At 36.9% G+C, this 22,837-nt stretch overlaps 3 protein-coding genes across 9 annotated transcripts; all 3 read left to right on the top strand.

Moving 5' to 3' along the window:
• Positions 1-2,083: 2,083 nt before the first annotated feature.
• Positions 2,084-5,487, top strand: LOC110107301 (G-type lectin S-receptor-like serine/threonine-protein kinase At2g19130). Its single transcript, XM_020837524.2, has 2 exons — positions 2,084-4,898; positions 5,366-5,487. Exon 1 carries the CDS (start codon positions 2,427-2,429, stop codon positions 4,866-4,868), a length of 2,442 nt encoding a protein of 813 aa, XP_020693183.1. The 5' UTR covers positions 2,084-2,426; the 3' UTR covers positions 4,869-4,898; positions 5,366-5,487.
• Positions 5,488-8,145: 2,658 nt separating this feature from the next.
• Positions 8,146-11,347, top strand: LOC110107321 (pentatricopeptide repeat-containing protein At3g50420). Its single transcript, XM_020837557.2, has one exon. The coding sequence runs from the start codon at positions 8,204-8,206 to the stop codon at positions 10,346-10,348; it is 2,145 nt and encodes a 714-aa protein (XP_020693216.1). The 5' UTR covers positions 8,146-8,203; the 3' UTR covers positions 10,349-11,347.
• A 3,868-nt stretch (positions 11,348-15,215) lies between these two features.
• On the top strand, positions 15,216-22,565 carry LOC110107326 (equilibrative nucleotide transporter 3). Of its 7 annotated transcripts, none has more exons than XM_020837567.2 (11): positions 15,216-15,632; positions 15,816-16,026; positions 16,790-16,861; positions 16,945-17,049; positions 18,096-18,251; positions 19,656-19,799; positions 19,906-20,011; positions 20,121-20,296; positions 20,384-20,544; positions 21,818-22,076; positions 22,202-22,565. In XM_020837567.2, the coding sequence occupies exons 3-11, from the start codon at positions 16,820-16,822 to the stop codon at positions 22,307-22,309; spliced, it is 1,257 nt and encodes a 418-aa protein (XP_020693226.1). In that variant the 5' UTR covers positions 15,216-15,632; positions 15,816-16,026; positions 16,790-16,819; the 3' UTR covers positions 22,310-22,565. The 7 variants fall into 7 exon arrangements, with proteins under 7 accessions (XP_020693226.1, XP_028547364.1, XP_020693222.1 ...); XM_028691531.1 differs by having other exon boundaries at positions 15,216-15,658; XM_020837563.2 differs by having other exon boundaries at positions 15,216-15,677.
• The last annotated feature ends 272 nt before the right edge of the window (positions 22,566-22,837 follow it).

Below are 22,837 nucleotides of genomic sequence, written 5' to 3'. Positions count from 1 at the left end.
CCAACTTGTTTTTTTCCAAAATTCGTGCCCGATCAATATTATTTTTGATGATATATCAATAGCTTAGTCTTGATTTAGAAAAATAAATTAATCAAATTATTTCTTTCTCTTATCTAGCATGCATATAAGAGAAAATAATCAATTTCTCTCATATATAAAAAATGTACATGTGAACTTTTGCTCTTCCTTGTTCTCCTTTGATGGTGGTAATTGGTTGGAAACACTTATAATTGAATTATTTTTTTTTAGGGGGGGCACGTGCCCCTCTTGGCCCCCCTTCCCTCCGCCACTGGCGACAAGGTAAGAATCCCGAATTAGTTCTTTGATATGTTCTGCTGAGATGGATTTGATTGATGTAGTGGAGAGATGTGCCGAAATGGGTCAAAACAACAACCTTAACAAACATAACGATACATCAAACCTAGACATCTCCCTTATCAGGCCATTACACCTAAAATGCATTCTAATGTACAAGAAAACATCAAACCTAGATATTGAAATGAAGAAGAACACATCAAACCTATATATTGAAATGGAGAAGAACAACAAACCTACGCGATAGGAGGCCGAACACCGTTCTATGTTACCTGTTGTCCTCGAATATGAAAAAGAGACGGTGAAATGGAGAAGAAAATACCTACCCGAGCGAGCGAGGGAGATGAACTGAAGGCGAAGCAGCGTGGTTTTTTCCCTTTTTGGGTTTTCCACGTAAAAACCTTTGGTGTTCACTTCTCTTTTCTGTTTGTGTGCGGAATACTCGTGCAACGCTAAGACGAATATTTATAAACTCTACCGCCGCGTATATTCTAGCACGCAACAGGCATAAATTTAAAAAATATGTGAAAAAATTATCATGTTAATGTATATTATTATTTTTTGTTAATAATTTTACTATAAAAGATTAGTAAAATTAAAAAAAAAAATCTCCCAAAGAAAGTAAGGAGAGAAATTTAACATGCAGAATTTCTTCTTGCTTTTCTCAGATCAATAGTTGAAAATCAAAATGAATTCTCCTTTAAGAAATAGTTGTCCTTCGGAAATTAAATAACACAGCTGTCTTTTATTGACCAGGGCTGTTTGATCCAATTTGCCATCTTTTGGCCTTAACATTTACGCAGCTAAGGACCATTAGTCCATGTGATTAGTGATATCTCAATGTAATTAATTAGCGCTAGGGATTTATTAAGTCAATAATCAATAGTAATTAGTGTAATTACCTTGAACTTATGTGGACAAGCATTGAAAGCTGAAAGCTATAGTCACTGCCTCGTAGACCTCATAAAGCTTCTCTAAACTGCTGGTTCAAGAAAATATCTTCTACAGCTATGGTTCAGACTTTGAAAAATCATCTATTGTAAAGCATCTTGTTGTCAATTCTGTATATAGAACGAATACAGAGGTGAGGAGAGAAAAAAAAATGTAGTAGTTTTCATTGTGAATGTTTTTGGCGTAGTAGTTTTCTTACTGCTTCTTAGATCATCTCCAATAGAACGGCAAATCATTGTTTGCCGTTCTTCCATCGCTCCAACCGAGCGGCAATTTTGCCGCTATTTCATAGCAAGTGAACTGTGGAACCCCAAAATAGGCGTAGCACTGTTCATCCGCTAAATTTTTATGTGTCAATGGGATTTACCCGCGAAATGGAGAAAGACGGTTACGAGACGACGAAGCCCTTGAAATGGAGTTTGATTGGAGCAGAATTACGACATTTTGGAGTTTTGTTGTATTTTACATTGAAAAATAGGATTTTCAGTTGGAGATGCTCTTAAAGTAGCTTTTTAATATAAAAATTATAATTTGTGTATTAAAATCTATTTTAAAAAACAGGGCGAATTAGAACATCCAATCCAGACATGCCACGTCACCTGGATACACTGGACTCTGATGTATTTGGATGACATGGCACGTCTGGATTGATGTCCAGACGAATCCGGATACCGGACATAATAATTTTCCAAGAAACAGTGACTGACTGACTGTGTGTTTTCTTCCCAACAATAACATCATTTAATAATATAATACAATGAAATAAATCTCAGTAACGTATAAGACAATAAATTCAGCGTACCTCTTCCTTTAAATAACAGCGTCTCCTCTAACCAGTTCATTAAACAGCCGCTGCTTCTGTTGCATTTCTTCTGTAGTTTTTGCTGCCAAGATGTATTTGTCTCTCTCCCTCTCTCTACTCCTATATACACGCTGCGCGCTACCATACAGATTGTGCAGTATTGACATCTATACACATAATTTGCAGCTATTATAAGTGTCTGCGACGCATGTAATAATTTCCAAAAAAAAATCATCATTATCATCTCCACGAAGGCTGTCAAGAAGAACCCAAATTCTTCATTAAAACTCAATCAAAGAACCTTATTTCACTTTCTGATTGGCATTAGAAGTTGAATTCTGCCTATGATTCAGAAACCATGGCAGCTAACATCAGTCCATACAAATTTGTTTCAAAACTACTTCTACTTACAGCCTTCTTTCTCAACACCAAAATTTCTATGGCAACAAACAGCCTCTCTCTTGGCCAATCCCTCTCAGGAAACCAGACTTTAGTCTCCAAAGATGGCACCTTTGCTCTTGGCTTTTTCACGCCTGGCAACTCTCACAAGTTCTACATAGGGGTCTGGTACAATAAACTCCCAGGCCAAACGATCTTCTGGGTAGCAAACAGAAAAGCTCCCGTCTCTGATCCCACTACTTCAAAGCTCCAAATCTCAGATCTTGGCAATCTCGTCCTCCTCGACAGCGCCAAATCTCCAATCTGGTCATCGAATTCCACTGCTAAAGTTAACATAGCCATCCTGCTCGATACAGGGAATCTTGTCCTCAGAAATGATTCAAACTCGGAAGTTGATCTCTGGCAGAGCTTCGCTCATCCGACGGATACATGGATGCCTGGAGGATGGCTTGGTGTGAACAAAATCACTGGAGAGTACCAGAGTTTGACATCATGGAAGAGTACTGAGGACCCTGCGCCTGGCCTCTTCGGGCAGAGCATGAACCCTGATGGCTCGGACGAATATGTTCTGATCTGGAATGGTTCAAACATCTACTGGAGCAGCGGTCTATGGAATGGCCAGTACTTCTCTAACGTCCCAGGAACCCGAGAAAAAACAGCCTTCAACTTTACTTTCGTTGACAACAAAGAGAGAAAGTTTGCCACATACACGATGGTTATGGATTATATACTTACGCGATTTGTAGTTGATTCTGAAGGGCAAGGCAAGCAATGGTTTTGGATTAATAACACACAACAGTGGCAGACAGAGTTTACCCAACCGTTAGCTCACTGCGATGTCTACTCTCTTTGTGGACCGTTTGGTGTATGTGATGAAAAGAATCCAGATTCAATTTGCAGGTGTGCTGAAGGTTTTAAGCCTGCTTCAGAGCAAGAATGGGCAAACACAGATTGGAGTTCAGGTTGCTTGAGGAAATCGCAGTTACAATGCGAAAAAGATGGGTTTTTTCCTATGCCTAACATGAGGCTGCCTGCAAATATTCCAGAGAGTTTGAATCTGACGAATGAAGTGGAATGCAAAGAAGCTTGCTTAAAAAATTGTTCTTGCACTGCTTATGTTTATGGGACTGGCTGCTCAATTTGGAAAGGGGAACTCAGGAACCTTCAGCAACCTAATGTTGGTGGTGAGAATGGAGGAACTCTGAATCTTCGCCTCGCAGATTCTGACCTTCCAAGTCCAAGCAGCTCAAACACAAATGTAGTTGCTGTGGTTGTTGGTGCAGTTGCTGGAGGAGTTGTAATCTTGGTAATTGTTTTCAGCCTCGTATGGCTATGCAGAAGAAGGAAGATAAGAGGCCAGGCTGCAATGGTAGAAGGCTCTTTGGTGCAGTTCAGCTATGGTGATCTGCAACGAATCACCAAGAACTTCAGCGAAAAAATTGGAAGTGGGGGCTTTGGCTCAGTCTTCAAAGGAATACTTCCTAACTCCATACCAGTAGCTGTCAAGAAACTTGAAGATGCGGTGCAGGGAGAGAAGCAATTCCGCGCAGAAGTTCGCACTCTTGGCTCAATTCAACATGTTAATCTAGTTCAACTCCATGGATTCTGCTCTGTCGGCAACAAAAGGCTACTCGTTTATGAATACATGCCAAGAAGCTCTCTTGATTCCCAGCTTTTCAGCGACAGCCCCACTGAGCTAAACTGGGAGATAAGGTTCCAGATCATTCTAGGAACAGCAAGAGGACTGGCTTACCTTCATGAGGAGTGCAGGGAATGCATAGTGCACTGTGATGTAAAACCTGACAATGTGCTATTGGATGCAGATTATAACCCCAAAGTTTCAGACTTTGGAATGGCCAAGCTTATTGGAAGAGATTTCAGTAAGGTGCTAACGACAATGAGGGGCACTGTAGGCTATCTTGCACCAGAATGGATTTCAGGGCTCCCAATCACACCGAAAGTTGATGTGTATAGCTACGGAATGATGATCTTTGAAGTGGTTTCTGGTAAGAGAAACAACATGCATTCTGATGATGGAAGTCTGGCATTTTATCCTTCATGGGCTTCAAGAAAGATTGTGGAAGGAGATGTTAAGAGCTTATTGGATAAGAGATTGGAAGATGTTGATGTGGAGCAGTTGACGAGGGTATGTAGAGTTGCATGTTGGTGCATTCAGGACTCGGAGGGTCTAAGGCCTGGAATGGGGCAGGTTGTTCAGATACTGGAGGGAGCTTTAGAAGTGAACATGCCTCCATTGCCAACTGCACTTCAGAATATGATAGGCAGTCAGAATTCAGCGGTTCATTCATTGAGGAATGAAGAGAAGGGAGAAAGCAGTAAAGAAATGACCATAGAATCTTTTGTTGATAATGAAGATGGAGAAACTACTGTCTCTCGTTGATCAAGAGCTAGCAAATGGATTAGTTTTGCTGTAAGTTTGTATTATCTGTGTGTGTTGTTGTTGTTAGGTTAGCTACTATAAGTTTGTCAAGTAGGATTTAAATTTGGCTTGGGATAATTTTTTTACTGCTTTTAAAATAATTTTTTAATTTTTTTTTAAATTCAAGTTATCGCAAATAAAGCCTTAATTTTATAAATATTTATTGCCAATAAAATTTCATAATTTTGTCACGTTTGAACAAGTTAGGCTCCGTTTGGAACATGTTTCTTACTGTTTTTTAAAGCAGTTTTTTAGTTAAATTTTTTTAATTTTTATACTTGAAAGTCATTTTAAGAAGCAAAAAATATTGTCCCAAACACAACCTTAATCTAGCTATTCTTGTTGAACATTACAAAGGATATATTTCCTTAAGGTCCATGGAATAATTCCTCTTGAGGATTGAGGTTTATGGACATACTGAAAATCTGAAATGGGGACTTGTTTTGTGTGTCAATCAGCCTCTGATTCCACATGCTACAGATCTCATGGGATTTGGAGTTCTGAGAATTGCGTCTGGAATGATTCTACATAGGGGCAAGTGATCTTACTTCATTTTCAATTTGCATGAACACCCAAGGCATCTACATGAGATCTTTCTCAAGGGTTTGCAAGCTTGAAGGTGATCATGGCTGTTAGAGTATACTCTCAGCACATCTTACTTATCTTGTTCCATTATTTGTCAATGTCAGCATATACTCCACTTCCTGATATTCTCTGTCCACTGCGGCTAACACAGGCTTTAGCCGTTATACTCAGGTTGTATTAGGCATTTTATATTAGCCTTTGATTCGGCTGAAATGGAACAAGCACAGGAGCCATTGTTCTCCTCAGAATAGTTTTTCCTTCCTCTAGTTTTTGCTTTGCTTGCTTTCTCCTTGCAGGTCATTGAAGTGAAGCTCAACAATGGCATCCACTCTTTAGCTAAAATTTTATGAGCAACTCGCATGTATAAATACATTGATATTGGTTGATTTCAGAATGAACGAGTAAAATCAGTTAAAAGGATTTTAATCAACATTATCATCTTGGAGATTGATATTAATCTGTAAGTATAGTTGAGAGCTATTGTATTTGGATTTTGGGAAGTGCTATCAAATATTTGATAGAAAATACTTGAAAATTTTAAATAAATTCTATCAAGAGAGGCAAAAACAGTAGTTTGCTCCGCAAATCCAATAGAAAAAACAACAAAAATGTGATTTTTATTGAAGAAATCAAACTAACGGAAGAAATAAAGCAAAGATCCTCTATTCGAGAGGAGTATATTTCTCTCCCAAAATACAATTCAAAAGGAAATCTCTAAGACTCTAAACAGTCCATACATTCAATTTCCCTCCTAAACTTTCTCAAAAAAACCTTCCAAAAGTGCTCTTTTGGCTCTTGCGCTTGGATCGACATACAGTAGAGGCGGAGAAGTTTCGCCTCTGTTTCGCATGGGCAGGTCCCATAGGATCTGCTGGATCGGTCTAACAAAATTCTATGTATATTATGCATCTTCTATGGCTTCATGTGTTTAGTGGATTTCATCCCATTTCTTGTAGATATAGGCTTTATTTTGCATCTCTGTGTGATCTTTTCTATGTTTATTTATTGTTCAATAAACTATGAACTTGGATGCTCTCTCATATTTAGTTTAGCATTTAGCTATAACAAATTAATATTAGAGCATATTGTAAAGTATAATGGCCATGAAATCCGAGATCAATAAATCTGATGGCTTAATAAGTTTTTTACTATGTGCTATCAAGATGCATACTAGAAACTATTTTCATGCAAATTTTTATGAATTACAAACATGAAGTATTATTCTTCATTTATTTACAAAGTGAAGTTGGGAGTGAGGGGGCGGGTGGGCATAAATTAGATTTTTCAAATATTAAAAAAAAATGTTATAAAAGCATAATTTTTTTTATTTTGGCGATCGTTGCATTATTGTTTGGAATCATGGAAGTGTTTGCAATTTTAGCACTAAAGGGTTTTTTTTTTGCAAATCATTATTTTTTTCGAACTTTATACCTATCGCCGTTGTTGTTCAACAACAAACCTTTGACCACCATCACGTGGCTACAAACTTTCGACAATCATCGCTCGACCATGATCATTCAAGCATTGTTCCCTAACTTCGGTTCTCCGACCACCATCTCTTAAATACAATCCTTTGACTACTATCCCTTAACTATGATCCTCCATCAACAATTCCCCAACTATGGTCTCCTGAAAATGGTCATTCATTTGACCATCGTGGTCAACTACAGTCCTCCGGCCACCATAAACCAATCATGATACTCTGACTACTATCACATGACTATGATCCTTCAATCATTATTTCCTGACTTCGGCCCTCCGATTACTGTTGTCTGACTTTGGCCTTTGATCATCATCATCTAACTTTGAACCTTCAATCACCATTGTATGACTTTGATCATTTAACAATATTAGCCCAACTACGATTCTCTTATCATCATCGACGACTATGGTCATTTGACCATCCACTATTGCTAAATTTTAGTCCCCCGACCATCACCACTTAACTATAGTCACTCGACCACTATCACTTGATTATAGTCCTTTGTCCACTTTTATTTGACTACCATCCTCTGAACATTATCACCTAGCTACACCGACTTCCATAAACTTTGCCATCTATATTCGCCAACAACGTCAACACGTACCATCACCTATAAAGATGATACACATCGTGACACAAACTCTAACTTTTTACGTCTATCTCCTACCCTCAAACAAACAGTATAAGATTTATTAAAGATAGCTTCCGTACCACATGGCTTATCCAATTTTCATTACAAAAATGCATTCTATATAATTTATGTATATTATGTTGCATTAAAACTTTCTTCAATCATAAGGACGAACATCAATTGTAGTCTATAACTATTTGTTCATTTAATTTGGGTCACTTATGATTTTTCCCTTTTCTAACTTTCCATATAAAAACTGGATTGTCTCTTCAACTCCATTCTAATTGTATGTATATGCTAAGATGTTAAGCCCTATTTTCATTTTTCTTAAATTTAGTAACACTCAATAATTATTAATAATTAAATTTGGAAACATATAATTAAAAAATATTAGAAAATAGTATATTTTTAATGCATAACTTATAATAAAAATCATATTATTATGTGCTCTTAAAAAATATTCGACGCTTAACTAAATCTTACACAAATCAGATCAAAAACTTTGACAAGTTTTTTTCCAAGAAGCATTAACTCACGTACATCAGCACAAACACCGGATCCGAGCCCACTGATAATTCCATTTTCCCCAAATACAAAATGACGAAAATAGCTTTCATAACTTCTTTACTGGCTTCCCCCACCAGTTACGAAGCCTCACTCGCAACCGTGGCCGAGTCCCTCCGCCGCCTCCCCTCAACAAAATCTCTACGCAAATGCCGTCAGCTCCACGCTTTCATCCTCACCTCGGCCCCCTCCCCTTCCATCCGCTTTCTATTCAATAACCTATTGTCATTATACTCAAAATGTGGCGCACTCCTCGACGCACACAAGCTGTTCGACAGAATGTCTGACCGAAATACCGTCTCCTACAATGCTATAATGTCCGCCTATTCCAGGTTCCCTTGCCACGCCACTTCTTGCATGCATCTGTTCCATGATATGTCGTCGGTCGGCATCACTCCCAACGCCTCCACCTTCTCCGCTCTTGCACATGTCATCCATGACCACCGAGCTGGCAGCGCCGTTCATTGCCGTGTCGTCGTTTTGGGATTCTACGGCAATGTGTTTGTAAAGACGTCTCTTTTGAGAATGTACTTGGGTTGTTTAAGCTTGGAATCGGCAGAGAGGATATTCCACGAAATGCCTGAAAAAGATGAGGTAGCTTGGAACTCCATGCTCCTCAGTAGATTGAACGGTTGTGAGATTAAGCGTGCACTGCAGCTCTATGTTGGCATGGTACAAGAAGGATTAGAACCTACTCCTTGTACGTTTACAATGCTTTTGACTGTGTGCAGAAAAGCGGAGGACTTGAATGCAGGACGAGTCGTCCATGGACATATTATTAAGTCTAAGTATCCACCTGATATTCCATTGCAGAACGCGCTTCTTGATATGTATGCTAGCTGTGGGGATGTGAGAACGGCTGAGTTGGTTTTTGAAAGAATTGATGATCCAAATTTGGTGTCTTGGAATTCCCTGATGGCTGGTTTTTCAAGTAATTGTGATGGGGAGAAGGCTATTGGTGCTTTTGTGAAGCTAAAGTTGATGAATTGCTCAGATGTGCTTCCTCCCGATGAGTATACTTTTGCAGCTGTCGTTGCTGCTACTGCTGCTTTTCCTTCATTATTCTATGGAAAGCCTCTTCATGCTGAGATCTGTAAAACAGGATGGACGGAGAGTGTCTACGTTGGACAGACGTTAATTGGCATGTATTTTATGAATAGTGAGCCATTGTCGGCCGAGAAGATATTCCATAGTGTTCCTCAGAAGGATGTGGTCATATGGACTGAGATGGTGGCTGGACATTCAATGCTGGGTGGTGGGGAAATGGCAATACAATACTTTTCTAATATGCTAGTGGAAGGACATGAAGCTGATAGCTTTTCTCTTAGCAGCGCTATAAAAGCATCAGCTTTTCTTACCGCACTGAGACAGGGTGAGATGTTCCATGGTCTGGTGATTAAAGTTGGATATGGAGGAAATTCTTGTGTTTGTGGAAGCCTAGTTGATATGTATGCTAAAAACGGTAGCCTTGAAAGTTGTAGATTTGTGTTTGATACAATTAGAAGGCCTGATTTAATATGCTGGAACTCAGTTATTGGAGGATTTGGTAATCATGGAAATGCTGAGGAAGCCTTTAGTCTTTTTCGACAGATGGTGGAAAGTGGTCTACAGCCTGATCATGTCACCTACATCTCTTTACTTTCTGCCTGTAGCCATTGTGGACTGCTTGAGAGAGCCAGGTTTTACTGGTTTTGTATGATGAATGATGGCATCATACCAGGGCTAAAGCACTATACCTACATGGTAAACCTGCTAAGTCGAGCTGGGCTGTTGCGAGAAGCTGAAGAGTTGATCGCGAGCTCACCTTTTGGAGATTGCTCCACTGAGTTGTGGAGAATTTTGTTGAGCTCATCTGTTGTCAGCAAGGATTTGGATATGGGTAACCATGCAGCTAAGAAGGTGTTAAATTTAGAGCCAGATGATCTTCCTACCCATATATTACTTTCAAATCTTTATGCTTCGGTCGGTAGTTGGGATGAGGTAGTTGAAGTCAGAAGAAAGATTAGAGGTCTACTTGTTGGGAAGGAACCTGGTTTAAGCTGGATTGGACAGAAAAATACGGTTCATGTTTTTTCTGCTGATGATGATTGCCATGCACAGATTGATGACTGTCGAAATGAGTTGCTTAGATTGCAAGAAAATATGGAAGGATCAGATCTACATAATATTTGTTTCTGATTATAACTGAAGGTCATCTTTGATATTATTTTAATGCGGTGAGGCTAAACATTCCATTCAAATTGCTTCTGATTGGTCTCTGTACAGGAATACATGAAAACTGCATTTGCGCACAACAAATTAATCCTTTTTTCATGGGAAGACTGTCCTGTAAGTAGAGTAGCGAAGCAAGCTTTAGTTTTGAGAGGAAGGTTTCAATGCTTTTGATAATTGAAGAATTTCAATGGCAGATGATATAGTGATTGTCAGAATTTTGTTTTGCCTGCCTATCCGACAAGCAATATGATGATTTCACGGAATGTATGGAAAAGCAGAAGGCCGGAAAAGCATCCATCAACCTGATGAGGAAGCAGATGCAAGAACATTACGAAGACAGCAGGTGTTCATTTTGTTTTCAAATCTATCTATGAGTGGCACCAGAGTCTTACTAGTAAGTACGAATCGAGCCCAAGAGAAAAAAAAATTGAATGAAAGAGAAAACTAGAGTAATAGACTGAAGATTTCACTAGATTTCCATTAGAAAGTACATAATATGATGTAACTTGATCGATTGCAATCGGTCATAATACTGATAGGCCGGTTCCTCCTGAACTGGCCCAACCGGCCCATCCAGGGCCAATTTTTGTTTATAGGAGACAGGCTAGTCCCGCCTCCTCTATACTTGCCGTAGCCCGCCTCCTTTATGCTTGCCGCCCACAATAGTAGGTTCCACTATTCCAATTGAGTTCAAATTAGAAAAGGAGGGGGCGGCTAGGGCTTTGGAGGGAAAATTGATTTGGAAAGTTTATTTATTAAATAGCATGAGGTGTTTTAGGGTTAGGGTTATGCTTGATTTGTTTCTCTTGTAGTTCTTTGGCGTCTTGGGCTCTAGACTCCTTATCTAGAGATTGGGAGATAACGATCCTTCTCTCGGATTGAGGATCACTTGTATCTTGTTTTGTGTTTGTTTGGTTTTGATTCTCTTATTGCAATCCATCGTTTTGAGGCTGATTTCACCCATATTTTGCATTATTTTCACTGTTTTCACCAATTAGTGATAGTTTTGCTTGCGAACTCAAGTATTTCCCTTATGGTTACTTGCTAACTCAAGTATATCCTATCAAATACATCAGTCTCATCCTCTGATCCTTATTTATAATTTTAGCTCAAATTTCAGTGTTACAGCACATTTTATTCTAGTGACTTCGGGCAAGCGGTGAGTAAACTATTTGATAACTTGCTGAGTCTGATTTATTTCAGCAATATGACTCGACTGACTCGCCCCAGCCGGCATTGGGGGGTACACTTTAACTAATCAATGCACTGATAGAAGGAAGTTGTCTGTGGGGTTGGTTCAAACAGAGAATCCGCATTACTGCATGGAAAGGAAATTTCTTGGAAAATTTTTAAAGGTAACCAGTTCACAGTCCCCAACACATACACGCAGTAATTTCCCATTTGAAAGTATAGGTGGCAAAGCATTTATCTTATTAAAGTTAATGGAGAGTTTAAACCAAATGCAACATTTTATAAGAATGAATGAGAAAGAAGTTTTTACGAATCCAAATAGTTAGGGTGAATTCATGGGAAAAGGCTTATTATGATGATGATCATCATGATATATGGAAGGGAACGATGAACTAAACACATAAAAATAGTAAATCACGATTTGCAAAATACAAACGAACGCAAGAGATTTACGTGGAAAGCTCAAATTTGTGAAAAATCACGGGTGGAAGGGAGAACGGTTTCACTATAGAGAAGAGACGCAGTACAAACAGCTTCAAACCCTAAGCCATTTATAAGTTATAACATATTTATAGGAAAAAAATAGGGTACTGAGAAACAAGTGGGCAGGTCAAACCTCGTTAAGGGGCGCTGCCCCCTTGGACCCCCGACATATATAGATAAGTTTTCTATACAAATGATTAATGAGTTACTAGACCAGTTATATGGGCGATTATATTCTCAAAGATTGATCTGAAATCAAGATATCATCAGATCAGAATGCATTTCGTTGGCATCCACAAAACTGCTTTCAAGACTCATGAAGGCCACTACAAGTTTTTAGTGATTCCTTTGGGCTTACCAACATCCAGCTAACTTCCAGTCGCTTATGAACAAGGTATTTCAGCCAAACCTCCGTAAGTTTGTATTAATTTTCTTCGATGACATTTTGGTGTATAGTTGGTCTGACGTAGAGCATGTGGAGCACTTGAGGCTCGTGTTAGTAACATTGAAGGAGCATCAGTCATATGCCAATTTGAAGAAGCGTTCTTTTGCACAATAAATGTTGGAGTATTTAGGACATGTGGTGTCCAAATCAAGAATAGCTTTAGATCTTTCCAAGATAAAGACTACGTTAGAGTGGCCCTTACCCAAAACTCTAAAGGAGTTGAGAGGGTTCTTGGGACTCACAGGGTACTACATAAAGTTTGTGAGGGGATACAACTCTATAACATGGCCATTGGTAGAGCAATTGAAGATTGATTATTTCAAATGGGGGGAGGCATCCACCCAACATTTGAGCAATTTAAAAAAGCTATTACGAGTGTCCTCGTGTTAGCACTATCATATTATAGCTAATTATTTGTAGTAGAGACTGATGCATCAGCCTATAGGTTGGGTCCAGTTCTCATGCAGAGTTAGAGGCCCATAGCTTATTTCAGCCAGATGTTGACCATTAGGGTGAGGGTGAAATTAGTGTATGAAAGGGAGCTTGAAGCGTAAGAGGGAGCAGGATGAAGAGCTTAATAATACCAGCAGAGACTTATTGTAGGACAAGGATAGCCATCATGGTTACTCTTTGATAGATCAGAAGCTACTATACTGGGGACGATCTGTGCTCTTGAGGACATCACCACATATCCCTCTCTTATTGCAGGAGTTTCATGACACAAGTGTTGGGGGATATTCAAGAGTTCAAAAGACATATCATAGACTGGGAGCGGAGCTATATTGTGTGGGCATGCCAAGGGATGTAGAGGAGTTGGTGGCAAGTTGTGATGTGTGTCAAAGACACAAATATCTTGCTATGACAACATGTGGTCTTCTACAGCCTTTTACATTATGCAAGAAGGTATGGGAAGAGATGACTATGGACTTCATTGAGGGACTACCTAGATTGGAAAGGTTCAATATGATTGTAGTGGTGATGGGCAAATTGAGCAAATATGCTCATTTTACTCCCTTATATCACCCATACACCGTATTGTCGGTGGCAGTCGTATTCATTAAAGATGTGGCCCGTTGCATGGCATACCTGAAGTCATTGTGTCCGATCAGGATAAGGTGTTTCTGAGTCGCTTATGGAGGGAGTTATTTAAGATACAGGGGCCTATCTTAAAACGGAGTATAACTTATCATCCCAAAACGGATGGCCAAACGGAAGTGGTGAATCTCAGTGTTGAGATTTATCTTCATTTTTTTGTATTACATACACCAAAGATGTGGGCTAAGTGATTAACCTGGATGGAATATTTGTATAACACTTCATATCATAAATTTATGCGCATAATCTATATAAGCTTAGAATCTAAATTTTTTTAATAAAAAGTCTAAACTCACAGTCAAGAGAACAAAATGATCTGCACATCTTTTAAATTTTTATTATTAATTGATCGTCTGAAACGCTTCAGGATTTCGGGAATCAAATTCTCGCACTTCACGCAGAATCTAAGTCAGAATCTTCATTATTTTACGGATCTGAAAGCAAAAAGTTGTTCTCTCTAAATGTTTTGGATTTTTGCTCTTTTTTTCTTCCGAGAAATTCAGGTTGATTCGTATGGATATTGTCTTCTTTATAGTATGGGGCTCAGCGTGTTTCCATTTATGCTGTCAAAGACGCCATTTCCACCTACCTGTGAAAGGTTCTTTTCTAAATTTATTTAAAATTTATTTTAAAATTAATTAATATTGAATTTTAATTAATTTCATATTGTATCTATTTTAAAATCTATATATTTTGATCATATTTTAATTTAGATATTTTGATGCAATTTTTTTATTTAATTTTTGATGCAGCTAATATTAGAGAGAGCCCGATTAGGAGAGCATATACATTAAATTTGGCCTGAAAGGTAGGGATAAATTTAAGTAGAATTGGTTAGAAAGTATTAGAAATGATATTTTTTATTAAATTTAAATAAAAATTTGACTCTTAACAGGACAATAAAAAAAATTTATGTAGGCATTACCATATAGTGGGATTAGGGCTTGATGTTGTTGTTTTAGGCATTTATATAATTGCCAATTTAATATTAAATAATTTGCAAATCTAACCCTCAAATCACTTTTAAAATTTTGACATATTTATTATTTATACCGAGCTTAATTTATGTAATTATTAATAAACTAGAAAGATATAATTTTCTTTCAAAATGTCAAAATAAAGAGTGGGTATTTTCGCAATGAATTCATAAAATTTTAGATTTTTTTTTTCATTTGAAATTATAAATGAATCGAGTCACTTGCGGCTAATTAATTAACATTTAATTTAAATTATTAAATATATAATTTTTAATTGTTGCATTTTAATATATTTAATGAAAATAATTAATTTGGAAATAATTTACCTTTCAGATTATTATTTATTAATTTAAATATTTAAAAGATGAAAAAAAGGAATGTCAATTTTCTTAATCTATTTAATATAATCATTGAACAAAATCTTTAAAAAAAAATTGGTAGGTGCTAGGTAGGAGAAAGAAGTTTATATCTCTAATATATATATATATAATTTTAAAGCAAAAAATAATATTAATTTATATAAGTTATATACTTCCAAAATTTAATTTTGCACGTGCTAAAATAAAATTAAAAAAAAAAACAGCTGAAGTATGACCATGCTTTGCTTAATTTGAGTTGTTTACCATCACCTTATTTTATGAAACCCTAAAAGATGACGCTATCTATTTCCATGGTCTCTTTAGCCCGAATTATTTAATCTTTCATAGCAATCGAAGCTCCCAATAAGTCTACAACTTCCCTTGTTAGGTGCAGTAAAAGGAAGTCCAGCCAAGGCTTTGAAGATTTTTTTAAGGCAATTTGAGTGCTAAAGCTGTTGACGTGACCCAAGCGTTGAAGAATTTAGATAAAAAAGGAGGCGACTTTGGATCTTTGAAGAAGAATGAGCTGACAAGTGTGAACGATCACTATGCCTAAATGGAAACCAATCGCCTCCAGCCATATAATTGAATTGGATAGTAGCTACTTGCCAAAGGAGACCCCGCCTTTCGTGTTTGGCTCTGCCTCTTTGTTTATTGAGAATTAGGGTTCAGTGATGCGATAGTGTGGAATCTTGCACGTAATCTTCTATCTTGGCCTCAGTCGGTAAACACAGAGGGAAAAAGTACTTTTTTTTCCTCACTGTAGCTATCATTTGATCTTTTTTGGGGCATTGATTCCTTCTTTTTTGTAATTTTCGTTTGAAGTTTAGGACTTTATATGATTCTTATTGTTTTCTCTATTTTGTGGTTTATGGCTTCAGCATGGGAAGAAAATTCATTCAGGAAGTCCCGAATGGATTTACATTGAGAGGAATGCTATCGGAGTCAAACGTGCCATTTATTTTCCTTTAAAAAAAGAGCTTATCACTGAAATCTGGGGTTTTGAGTGATACCTTTCAATTCTGTTGGGAACTCGTCTAGTTTTTTTTAGTTGTGGATATAAAAGTTCTTTTCTTACTATTGCAAGGAAAGGTACTCTTTTCTTCCTCATCATTTCTGATTACTTTTTGGATTCCGAGGCTGCTTTAGATTTAGTGGGGTATTTTTCTTATGAAAACTTGTTTCCATTCTGCAATTTGGGTTCAAGTGGCAAGTTTTCTGCGTCTGCCGTAAAGCTATCTCCCTTTGTTTTGTTTTTGTGTGAGGTTTACACTGGTAAAGAATGACTTTGAGATTCTGAGGTTCATCAAAGCGTCCTTTTTGTGATCTGGATTCCAACTGCATGATGGAATCCTTCATGTTCTCTTGAATTTTTAGTCTTCTTTAAGGAGCTACTCAAAATTGGTATTTTGTTTTTTTTTCTGTCATGCTTAGCTTATAGGTTCTCTGCGAGCTAAGAAGAAATAGAATTCATTTATCTGATTAGAGCTGAAGATAAGCCGAAACATGCACACACAGACACCCATAAACAATGTTAACTTCTTTCTGCTTAGCTTCTCTGGTTTTAAGGTGTAATAGTGGTGGATCCTTTTGAGATATCTCAATTATTCTGCACAAAATTCTTATTTTAGTTCAGGGAACCTAGTTTTTTGCTTATTCTTTTTGTTAACTTTCCTCATTTAATTTGCTGAGTTCCTTGTTTTTTTATTCAAGAGCTCTCCGGTTCAGTAATTTATATGTAGATTTTACCAAGCTGTTATTATCATGTTAGGCTTAGATATGACTTTTTTTATTTGCTTTATTCCTTTGATTCTCTTAGTAATTTATATGTGATTTATTCCTTTGATTCTCTCAGCACTTGAAGGTATATTGAAGTGAAGCAAATATGAGTTCGCAGTTTGAAAGAGAGGAAACAAACAAAAATAAGGTTCATTACAAGCCTATATTCTTCTTTGCTAGAGATTATGCATGTATTGTGATGATTAGCAAAGAAATTGCCTGTATACGCAGGGAAGATTTGCTGCCATTGTTGTTTGCTGGGTCTTAGGGAATGGATCTCTCATCTCATGGAACAGCATGCTTACTATTGTCGACTATTATACTACAAAATTTCCGGTATGATTGTGTTTAATAAGTTTCTTGATGCTATTGAGCCAGAAGAAGCTATTTAGGCTTGAAGATAATCTGTTTTTAATGTGCCTTTTAATTCCAGTACAGAAATTCAAGCTCTTCTAACAGATCTAGAATTTGAACGCATCCATGAAAGCAATACTTCCCAGCCCTTCTTTCAAAGAGATTCTTTGCAGATATAGTTCTCATTGGCATGATAAAAAAGAGATTCATATAAGGGATGGAAAATAAACTTGTCTGATTTGGTTGGATTGTCTTAGCTAATTTCTTGCCCATTAAAAGCTGAGCTACACTTGCATGTTATTTTCAGAAACAAGCTTTTGTAGCCCTCAATGTGTAATTTTCCTTTTTTGATAAGACAGATGAGTATGTCTCCTAACCCTCCAATTGAAGTGAACCTTAATGAAACTAAGGCTTCGTTTGGGACAGCTTTCGTACTATTTTTTAAAATGGCTTTCTAGTTAAAAATTATCAAATTCAAAAAATTTTTGTATTAAAAAGCTATTTTAGAAAGCAAGAAGAAGGCTATCCTAAATGAAGCCTAATTCTAATATGTATGACGATTTACTATTATATACCTAACATCCAAAAGAGCTTAAGAAATGGAAAGAAAGGCCACTTCTCTACTTTTGGTTGGATTATTTTGGCTAATTACCTGCACAATAAAATCTAAGCTTGACATGCTTGTACTTCAAACGAGTATTTCTTGTAGTTTCAATGTGGTAGATTTTAGGTTTATGAACTTTTAAGATGATCTGCAACTGTAATGAATTTGCTGACACTCTTTCTTTCATATAAAGCTGCCTCTATTTTTCTGATAAAGTGATTTGAGAGTTTTGGATATTAACATGTCCACAGAAATAAACTGCTAGGTAGAGCATGTCTTTTTATATATGAACTAACATAATAATCATCCTGTATATAAATTGTACATTCCTTATCAAAACTTACCGTTTTTTTTTCTTTTTTGGGTGTGTGGAAAGATATGCATTTACTTAAATTTTTTTCTTGATGTCTTTTTGTTGTTGCAGAAGTACCATCCCACGAGAGTACTTACACTAGTTTACCAACCTTTTGCCTTCGCAATGCTTGCAATACTCACCTATCATGAAGCAAAGCTTAATACTAGAATCCGGAACATATGTGGATACACGTTGTTTTTTATAAGCTCATTACTTGTGATAGTTGTAAGTAAATTTTCCAACTTTTCTTAAGCTCCCCCCTATAACTCCTTAATGTATTTGGAAATTTCTCCTGATCAAATTAAATTGATTAGTGCCCTTGTGATATGTGATAGAAGAATATAATAGACTAATTATTATAAGAATTCAAGTGTTAGGAACAAAAAATCATTGAGAGATAATGTGTAAAAATAAGAATGTTAAGACGGATGTGTAGTAAAACTAGAAAGGAGTGAGAAATGATTATAAAGTTGGGATAATTATGGAATCATCTATTAGATGTAATAATAGCATATAGACTCAAATGATTTTGGCATCTATAATAGAGTGCCGAAGATGTACTATTAAGGAATTAGGTAGAAAAAGGTTAAGGGATTATCAAGAAAATAGGGATAGAACAATGGTAATGTGGCTTAAATTTTTCCAAAGGGGTTTGTAAAAAAAAGAAGGTAATAAACTCATGTTACCTGAAGTGGTTGGTGTGTAAGTGAGCTGAGCTGGCTCGAGCTCGACTCATTTATGGGCTCAAGAGCCGAGCTTATCGAGCTCACAAGTCGAGCTCGTTCTTGATAAAGCTCAGCCCGTGAGCTCGCAAGCTGGCTTGAATTACTGTTTAATTTTTTTTAAATCATTAATATTTTTGTTACATTTAAAAGTTCTAAAAAAATTAAATCTAATCTTCAACAGCAGCTTAATAAAAACATTCTAGAACCGTTTATGGGCTCGCGAGCCGAGCTTATCGAGCTCACGAGTCAAGCTCGAGCTCGTTTAGTAAACGAGCTCGAGTTCGATCTTGATGAAGCTCGGCTCGTGAGCTCGCGAGTTGGCTCGAACTACTCTTTAAATTTGTTTTTAAATCATTAATATTTTTGTTACCTTTAAAAGTTCTAAAAAAATTAAATCTAATCTTCAACAGCAGCTTAATAAAAACATTCTAGAACATCAATACCAACAAATGCTAATAAATGAAACACAACTTTTGAGATATTGAAATAATGAAATTTTCAAAATATATATATATATATATATAATTTAAAAGCTGTGAAGAAAAGCAGCTTTTTTTCTTTTCTAATAAATGCTAAAGGGTCTTGAGCTCACTCCAACAGTCTTCTTTGCTCGATTTCTGTGTTCGCTCTCCATCTGTTCGAAACGGGTGGTAAAATCAAAACCAGGCGGGAAAGTGACGAACAGGAAATCGAGCGGCTCCGTAACGTCGAATCGAGCGGCTCGACGAGTGGCTCGATAAGCTCGATATAGTGTCACGAGTCAAGCTCGAGCTCGGTATTTGACTTGTGAGTCGAGCTCGAACACCCCCTGACTCGAGCTCGACTCGACTCGTTTACACCCCTAGTCTAATACAATTGCTGATGATTATGATTCTGTTGATTTATCTTTGTTTTACCCTCACAGTTAGATCTAGCAACATCAGGGAAAGGAGGGGCTGGACCCTTCATTGGCATTTGCCTTATAAGTGCAGCTTTTGGAGTTGCTGATGCACTTGCTCAAGGTGGGATGGTTGGTGATCTGGCCTTAATGCGTCCAGAATTCATTCAGGTTTTCTTCTCTTTTTACAACGCAATCTCTAATCCACAAATTCATTTTTTCAAAACTGTATTACTTACTCATTATCCTACTCTATTTCTATTTTGAATATATATAGTCATTCCTTGCTGGTTTGGCTGCTTCCGGGGCATTAACCTCTGCTTTGAGGCTGATTACTAAGGCAGCTTTTGAGCATAGTCATGACGGTCTTCGCAAGGGAGCCAGTACGTGAAAATTACTTCTTCCTTCTGTACAGAACAATTTATTCTTTTCAACCATGATATGTTTTATTATAGTTTATTTCATGGCCATTGCTTGAACTGATTCCTGCAGTGATTTTCTTTGCGATTGCTTCATTTTTGGAGTTTCTTTGTGTTCTACTATATGCATTTGTCTTTCCCAAGCTTCCAATCGTAAAGTACTATCGATCGAAGGCAGCTTCTGAAGGATCAAAAACAGTTTCAGCAGATCTTGCAGCTGCTGGCATCCAACTGCAGAACAAGCCAAATGTGCGTGTGTGTTTGCACATTCAAGCCACAATCTGAATTTGTTAAACTAAAAAACTTTATAAAATGAGCATATTGTATGTAATTCAGGCTGAAGAAGATCCAAAGCAATTAGAGCGTATGACTATCAAGCAGTTGTTGATGCAGAACTTGGATTATGGACTGGACTTGTTTCTTATATATGTTCTAACTTTGTCAATTTTCCCAGGCTTCTTGTCTGAAGACACTGGGGTCCACCAACTTGGTTCTTGGTATGTTTTTTTTTTTTTGTTCACTCTTAGGTTCAATATTTTTTGTATTTCTATTTTTTTGCATGAATCATATAGTCTTCCTTCTTTTAAGCTCTTAGTAATTTGATTGGTTTCCTTTTTTATTGAAATTCATGTTTCATATAGCTTTAAACTTCCATTTTTTATATACATATATGATGTCTTGTTGATTTTTTCTCCTGAAGGATGCAGATCTTTTTCAAATCTTTTATAAATTGAAAGTAAGGCACAAAGCAGAGCTTTGTATTGGGTACCCATAGCCACGCCCACTCATATACTCAACCATATCCAATGGGTATGGTGGTATGGGTATGCTCATGGCCTCCTTGGTGGGTATGGGTGGGTACTCAGCATCGGGGGATAAATCGATTCACATTGCTAATCACTGTATGTCTTATATTAGCGCAATCTTCACTACACAGTGTGCAGCACTGAATCACGCTGCGACCATGGTAAATTTTGATATGCGGCTTGAAAGTTTTCAATCAGAGCAATGGGCAAGAAGCCTAAAGGCCATCAGTCCGTGGCAAGCTGCGTTCAAGAAACATGAAAAGTGGGTGGGTATGGGTGGGTACGACATCTCAAAAGTCACCATGGGTTGGTGTGGGTGGGAAAAGCCAGTCTGTCGTCCGCGCAGAGCATGGGTACCCAACCAGGACCCCATGTAGGGCTTTGGTACAAAGTTAGCCACATATAATTAGGTTGGAGGTCAATCTAAGGCTTCGTTTGAGACGACTTTCTCGCTGCTTCTTAAAGCAGCTTTCTAGCAAAAAAAAATTTTAATTTTTGTACTAGAAAGTTGCTTTATGAAGCATCAAGAAAGCCGTCCCAAACGAAGCCTAAGATAAGAACGACACAAGATCAATTATAGATCGAATTCCACACATAAGAGCTAAAAAATATTGAGTTTAAGGAATGTTGCAATATGGACTCAAATCTATGAACTTTGGCTTTAGTTTTCGTACTGGTTTTTAAAGCAGTTTTTTAGTACAAAAATTTTTTGAACTAAAAATTTTGGTTCTAAAAAACAGTAAGAAAGCTGTCCCAAATGAAACCTTTATCTAGAGAACCAAGGAGAGTACCAAATCAAGTTAGAGCTTCTTCATAGCCCTCATTGAAATTGCCAATGATGTGGCATGATCTTGTTGATAGAAATAGATCCCAAATAAATCTATTTCTTTGGATCACATGATTCCGCTGGCTTTTTCTTCCCTATTATAGTTCTTGAGGATTTGGTTTTTCCCTCATTGTTCAGGTATTCTCTTGTTTTGATCGCAATGTATAATGTGCTGGACCTCATTGGAAGATTTACTCCTCTCATCAAACAAATCTGCATAGAATCAAGGAAAGGCCTTATGATTGCAATTATTTCCCGTTTTCTGTTCGTTCCTGCATTCTATTTCACTGCAAAATATGGAGGACAGGGTTGGATGATACTCCTCACATCATTATTAGGGTTAACTAACGGTCATCTTACCGTTTGTGTTCTCACTGCAGCCCCAAAGGGTTACAAGGTTAGCTTTCTACAACCTTTTTTCATATCTTGGAAATATTTTCATTAAATCATTAATTTATTCATATTTATAAATTGTTTTTTTTTTTTTTTTTTGTTTCTGAAATGAAATGGTTTCTTGTGCAGGGACCAGAGGCTAATGCCTTGGGAAATTTGCTGGTTCTGTTTCTTTTAGGTGGTCTTTTTTCAGGAGTTGCATTAGATTGGCTATGGCTTATTGGCAAAGGCTGGTGAGGTTATTGATCAGCCACTTCAGTTTCTAAATTCCAGTCAGAAAGTAATCTTAAATTTAGATTTTTTAAAAAAAATCAATTTTAAGGTTTTTTTTTTTTGGGTAAAGTGAACTAATTCAAGATCGACATCTTGAATTTTTTATCACAAAATAAGTGTTGAAAATCATTTGCTTGCTAATGCAGCAATGGAGCTTCTCCATTGCTTCTGCATTTTTTACTTTAATATTTCATTAATGAATCATGTTTTGTGATGGTAATTAAGGGCTTGTTTGGCTATTTTTTTCTTTACATGGCTGCAGGAAGTATTTAAAATGGAGCTGATCAGAATTTACTCGTTATGTATGTTAAAATTTTTTAATTTATATTTAAAATGAAATAAATAAATCAATCAATAAAATAAAATTATTTTCATTATTTTCATTAGATTGAATTTTAAAAAATTTTAATTACTTTTGAATTGAATGCAATATCTAAATGATCAGTTAACTTTAATATTATACGCATCTTGAAAAATTTTACAGAATTTCAA

The sequence above is a fragment of the Dendrobium catenatum genome, unplaced genomic scaffold (genome assembly GCF_001605985.2).
Source record: "Dendrobium catenatum unplaced genomic scaffold, ASM160598v2 original_scaffold_4309, whole genome shotgun sequence".
NCBI lineage: Eukaryota > Viridiplantae > Streptophyta > Magnoliopsida > Asparagales > Orchidaceae > Dendrobium > Dendrobium catenatum.
This window is presented reverse-complemented; position numbering and strand designations above follow the sequence as displayed.